We start from the raw sequence: 6,000 nt of genomic DNA on the forward strand, positions 1-6,000 counted from the left end.
AGCTGTGTGACCGTGGGCAAGTCACTTCACTTCTGCGCGCTTCAGTTCCCTCATCGGTCGACTGGGGATTGAGACCGTGAGCCCCGCGTGGGACAAGGACTGTGTCCAACCCGATTTGCTCGTCTCCACCCCGGTGTTTAGTACAGTGCCTGGCACATGGTAAGCACTTGAGAAATACCGTGATGATAATTATGATTATCTGGTTCCTTCCAGCTCTGCCGCTCGTCAGCTGTGTGACCGGGGGCAAGTCACTTCACTTCTCTGGGCCTCAGTTCCCTCGTCTGGAAAATGGGGATTAACCGCGAGCCTCACGTGGGACGACCTGATGACCCTGTATCTCCCCCGGGGCCTAGAACAGTGCTCGGCACATGGTAAGCGCTTAACAAATACCGACATTGTTATTATCATTATTATTCCATGGCCTGGGATTCAGCTGCGGAGCACGAGAGTTCCGTAACCGTCGGGGTTGGGGTTGAGGTGGTGTCACCTCCCTCCTCTCCAATCCCAACTGCCACTGACTCCGGGGAAAACTAGGATGGACTCCTGACAGATCTTCCAAACCGTAAATAACAGTGATTCGTCAATCCTTACGACGCGCCGAAGCACTGTACCGAGCACTGCGGCAGATACGGGAAAAGCGTATCGGACCACTGTTCCCCTTCCACGTGGGGCTCCCGGTCTAAGCGGGCGGGCCAACGGGTACCGGACCCCCGTTTTGCAGATGAGAAAACCGAGGCCCGGAGAAGACCTACGGGCCGGTCATCAACCGGGAGGGGAATCCTCGGTGCGAGCGGACGGAAGATGGAGATGGGGGCGTAGGCATCGGGGAAGGCTTACCACCAAGAAGGGAAGCAGGGAGGTCCATTTGCACTCCCCAACGGGCGCCATGTTTTCTTGCTTCTTCACCTGAAAAAAGACACAGCCAGCGGTCACCACGGGAGCGTTCCCCAGCGGGGTGAGTTCAATTCCTCCCCGATCCGGCTCAGGGCGACCTCTTTTCTCTCCGCTCCTGCCAGAACGGTGAACAAAGCAGCCTTTCGCGAGCAGATTATCGGGGGGCGGGGGATGAAGGAGCTGTTGTGCAGCCCTCGCCGAGCAGAGGAGGAGCACCCCATGCCAAAAGAAAGAAAGAAAGAAAGAAAGAAAGCCGGGCTTCCAGCTCAATTCCATTCTCTCCTCCCTTGGGGCGGATTGGGTGGCCCCGACCCAGGACGCCCACGCCGGCGAGCCGGGACCACAGGAACGGGGGCCTCGGAGAACCTTGAAGGGCCCGTTGTAAAACCCAATGGTTAGTGACTAATCGTTTCATGTTCGGAAAAGGCTTTGAAGACGTCAAACCTTACGTAAGCGCCCAGGGCCAAGAGCGTCGTTCAGCGCGAACCCGACACCCGGGTGGCTCGGAGGTGCGGCTCCGGTCCGATGAGACCGTTCCCCCCCGTGGGGATCTCCGGGATGAAAGCCCGGGCTCATCCTTTCCACCCCCATCGTCGTCCGCAGCTGCGCGGAGCTCGCCCCGCCGACCCGCTGGCTCTCAAGAGCCAAGATGGCGGAGCCGCTCGACGAGCGGCCCGGATTCGTCGGTCCTCACCGGGACGCCCGGGGCTCCCGTCGATATCCATTTATCGAGACGGTCTCCCTCGCCGCCCCTCCCGGGTGCTTCCAAATTGCTCTCCCCGCCCCCAAAGCCTTACTGAAGGTCCATCTCCTCCGAGAGGCCTTCCCTGACTGAGCCCTCCTTCCCTCTTCTCCCATTCCCTTCTGTGTCGCCCTGACTTGCTCCCTTCATTCATCCTCCCTCTTAGACCCACAGCTCTTATTCATTCATTCAGTAGTATTTATCGAGCGCTTACTATGTGCAGAGCACTGTACTGAGCGCTTGGAATGGGACAAGTCGGCAACAGATGGAGACGGTCCCTGCCCTCTGACGGGCTTACGGTCTGATCGGGGGAGACGGACAGACAGTACATCGCTGTAATGTATTTATTTCTACTTGTGTCTGTCTCCCCCTCTAGACTCTAAGCTCACTGTGGGCAGGAAATGTGTCTGTTTACAGATGTGCTGTAATAATAATAATTATGTCATTCGTTAAGCGCTTACTGTGTGCCAAGCACCGTTCTAAGTGCTGGGGTTGATACAAAGCAATCACCTTGGACACAGTCCCCGTCCCACATGGGGCTCACGGTCTTAATCCCCATTTTACAGATGGGGTAACTGAGGCACAGAGAAGTGAAGTGACTTGTCCCAGGTCACACGGTAGACGAGTGAAGAGAAGAAGAGTAGACGAGTGAAGTGAAGGGTAGAGAAGCAGCGTGGCTTAGTGGCAAGAGCATATGGCCGGGACTCGGAGGATATGGGTTCCAATCGCGGCTCTGCGTGGCTCAGCGGAAAGAGCCCGGGCTTCGGAGTCAGAGGTCGTGGGTTCGACTCCCGGCTCTGCCACTTGTCGGCTGCGGGACTGTGGGCGAGTCGCTTCGCTTCTCTGGGCCTCAGTGACCTCATCTGTAAAATGGGGATGAACTGTGAGCCTCACGAGGGACAACCTGATGACCCTTTATCTACCCCAGCGCTTAGAACAGTGCTCTGCACATAGTGAGCGCTGAACGAATACCAACATTATTATTGTTTGCTGTGTGACCTTGGGCAAGGTACTTAACTTCTCCGTGCCTCAGTGACCCCAGCTGTAAAACGGGGATGAAGAACGTGAGCCCACGTGGGGCAACCTGATTACTCTGTACCTACCCCAGCGCTTAGAACAGTGCTCGGCACATAGTGAGCGCTTAACAGGTACCGACGTTATTATTATTATTATCGTTTGCTGTGTGACCTTGGGCAAGGTATTTAACTTCTCCGTGCCTCAGTGACCTCATCCGTAAAACGGGGGTTAAGAACGTGAGCCCACGTGGGGCAACCTGATTACTCTGTACCTCCCTCAGAGCTTAGAACAGTGCTCGGCACATAGTGAGCGCTTAACAGATACCGACCTTATTATTATTATCGTTTGCTGTGTGACCTTGGGCAATGCATTTAACTTCTCCGTGCCTCAGTGACCTCATCCGTAAAACGGGGATTGGGCACGTGAGCCCACGTGGGGCAACCTGATTACTCTGTATCTCCCTCAGAGCTCAGAACAGTGCTCGGCACGTAGTAAGCGCTTAACAAATACCTTCATCCTCCTCCTCCTCATCGTCAAGTGGCAGAGCTGGGATTAGAACTCACGTCTACTGACTTTTGAGGCTGTGGTCTTGCCAGTCGGCCATGACGGTGCTCTCCCAACCACTCAGCGCGGTGCTCTGTACATAGCCAGTCCTCAGTCGATACGATAGATCGACCGACTGACCTCACCGCAATGTCTGGGCGATAACGTACGGGGCCCGCGATGCGGTCTAACTCTTCTGAGGGCTTAAGATGTTGTTGTTTTTTTAACGGTACTAAAGTGTTTTCCCCTCTCAGGCGGCACCTGGAGAGTTTCCAGTCCTCTTCCAGTCTCGGCTACGGGAGGGAGAGTCAAGCGGAGGCCCGTCCGTCCCATTCCTAGCTCGGCCAGTGGCTGGCGAGCGGACGGCCATCTGCTACGAGTCAGAACTCACCCGTGCTGGGCGACGGCGGCACGGGAGACAGTGGAGGGCGGAGCCTCAAGTTCACCGTGCGGAAAGAGGCGACGGTAAACCGTTCTCTTCTTTTTACCAAGGAAATTCTCGGGATCCACTCCCGGAACGATCGCGGATGGAGGCGGAGTCGCTATGGGCCGGAGACGACCCGACGGCATGGGACGAGACTCAAACGCTTACTGTGTGTCCAGCGCTGTTCTAAACTCTGGGTAGATACAAGTTGATAAGGTCAGACAGAGTCCCTTTCCCACCTGGAGTTCACAGTCTAAGTAGGAGGGAGAACAAGTATTAAATCCCTATTTTACAGTTGGGGAAACTGAGGTGCAGAGAGGTCAAGCGACTGGCCCAAGGTCACACGGCAAGCGAATGGCAGGTCGGGAATTAGAACCGGGTCCTCTGTCTCTCAGGCCCGTCGTGCTCTCGCCGCTAGGCCACGCCGCCGTGGGGAGGGAATGCGTCTGTTTATTGTTCCGCCGTACTCTCCCAAGCGCTTGGTGCGGCGTGCTCTGCACACAGAAGCGCTCCGTAAATACGATCCACTTTGTGCTGGCTTTGACGGGAAGGGAGGGTGTGATGGGGTGAGCCTTCCGGGGTCCGCCTCGCGATTCGAGCCGTTTCCGGGGACCGGTTCGTCGGCATCACCCACCCATCCCCGTGAAGAAATCTCAAGCCTCTCGCCCGGGCCCGTCCCATCCGGTCACCGGTCCTCGGCGGTAGGAACGGCCCCGGACGTCGCCTCTCTTGGGATCTCCTCGGGTGCCCACGGCAAACGCGACCTCAGAACTGGGTCACGCCCCGGCGGCCGGCCCGTTCCCGCCGGCTGCCCGGATCGAACGCGGAGAGCGCCGCGGTTCACTCGGGAAACGCGCAAGAGTGAAGGTTAAAGCCCCGTCGCGCCCGACGGTGACCTCACTGGATGTTACCCTTCGAGCAACGGTGCGGGTCGAGGCAGGTAGTCGGGGGAGAGGGCCCAACGTTGCCGATCCATCCCCTTCTCCGGGAAATGGCTTTTGGGCCGGTGAAGGGGACGGGGGGGAGGGACGGAGGAGAAGCTGACTCTGTTGAAACACGCTCGACTTTTCCCTCGCTTCCTTTCGGGGCGATAACCCTCCCCACGCCGCAATCGGCCAGGAGGGTTGGTGGCCTGCCGGGCCCTGGTGGCTTTCCAGGGATGATTTAATTGAATTCTAATTTTAGCAGGGGCGGGAGGGAACTCAAGTGGAAGGAGGCGCCTATTCCTTCATTCGATAGTATTTATTGAGCGCTCACTGTGTGCGGAGCACCGGACTGAGCGCTTGGAATGGACAAATCGGCAACAGATAGAGACGGTCCCTGCCCTCGGACGGGCTTGCGGTCCGATCGGACCGTTAACTTGCTACGAAGAAGGAACGCTTTCAGCGTGTTCCAGTGCGAGCTCTGCGGTCCGAGATCCCTTTCCGTTCAGTGAGGATAATAACGTTGGTATTTGTTAAGCGCTTACTATGTGCAGAGCAACCGTTCTAAGCGCTGGGGTGGAGAGTGGGCCTGCCTATCTAGCCGTACGTTCATTCGTTCAAGCGTATTTATCGAGCGCTTACCGTGTGCAGAGCACTGTGTGACTTCGGGCAAGTCACTTAATGATAATAGTAATAACGTTGGTATTTGTTAAGCGCTTACTATGTGCAGAGCACCGTTCTAAGCGCTGGGGGAGACGCGGGGGAATCGGGTCGGCCCACGTGGGGCTCACAGTCTTCATCTCCATTTTACAGACGAGGGAACTGAGGCCCAGAGAAGTGAAATGACTCGCCCACAGTCACACAGCTGACAAGGGGCAGAGCCGGGATTCGAACTCACGACCTCCGACCCCAAAGCCCTCGCTCTTTCCACCGAGCCACGCTGCTTCTCTTCTTAACTTCTCTGGGCCTCGGTTCCCTCATCTGTAAAATGGGGATTCAAACTGTGAGCCCCACGTGGGACAACCTGATCACCTCGTATCCCCCAGCGCTTAGGACGGTGCTCTGCACATAGTAAGCGCTTATCAGATACCACCAGTTTACTGAGCGCTTGGGAGAGGACGATATAACAAGAAGCAGATACAATTCTCCGTCCACGGTGATAGCTTTCGGATTAATAGGAAGGAGAAAGGTCGGTTGCTTTTTTATCTGGAGAGAAACGTTGATGAGCAGGGATCTGGTTTGGGTCTAAAATGTCATCGCTTAGACGTTTATACTGTACCCTCCCAAGCGCTTAGTACAGCGCTCTACACGCAGTAAGCGTTCAGTAAATACGATCGACCGGCTGGTCATCAGCCTTATCTACTGGGCACCGATCGGCTGCAGAGACCTGTACTGGGGGCTTGGAGAAAACACAGAAGCAGCGTGAAAGAAGCGGCAAGAATAATAATAATAACGTT

At 56.2% G+C, this 6,000-nt stretch overlaps 1 protein-coding gene across 1 annotated transcript in view; it reads right to left on the reverse strand.

Moving 5' to 3' along the window:
* The window catches only part of EDAR (ectodysplasin A receptor), a 62,125-nt gene extending 61,171 nt beyond the window's left edge, over positions 1–954 (reverse strand). Inside the window, exon 1 of the mRNA XM_029051140.2 lies at positions 838–954. Within this exon, the coding sequence (XP_028906973.1) occupies positions 838–888 (51 nt within the window). The 5' untranslated portion in view covers positions 889–954. The remainder of the gene's footprint in view (positions 1–837) is intronic.
* Between the last annotated feature and the right edge of the window lie 5,046 nt (positions 955–6,000).

The sequence above is a fragment of the Ornithorhynchus anatinus genome, chromosome 2 (assembly GCF_004115215.2).
Source record: "Ornithorhynchus anatinus isolate Pmale09 chromosome 2, mOrnAna1.pri.v4, whole genome shotgun sequence".
Classification (NCBI taxonomy): Eukaryota; Metazoa; Chordata; class Mammalia; order Monotremata; family Ornithorhynchidae; genus Ornithorhynchus; species Ornithorhynchus anatinus.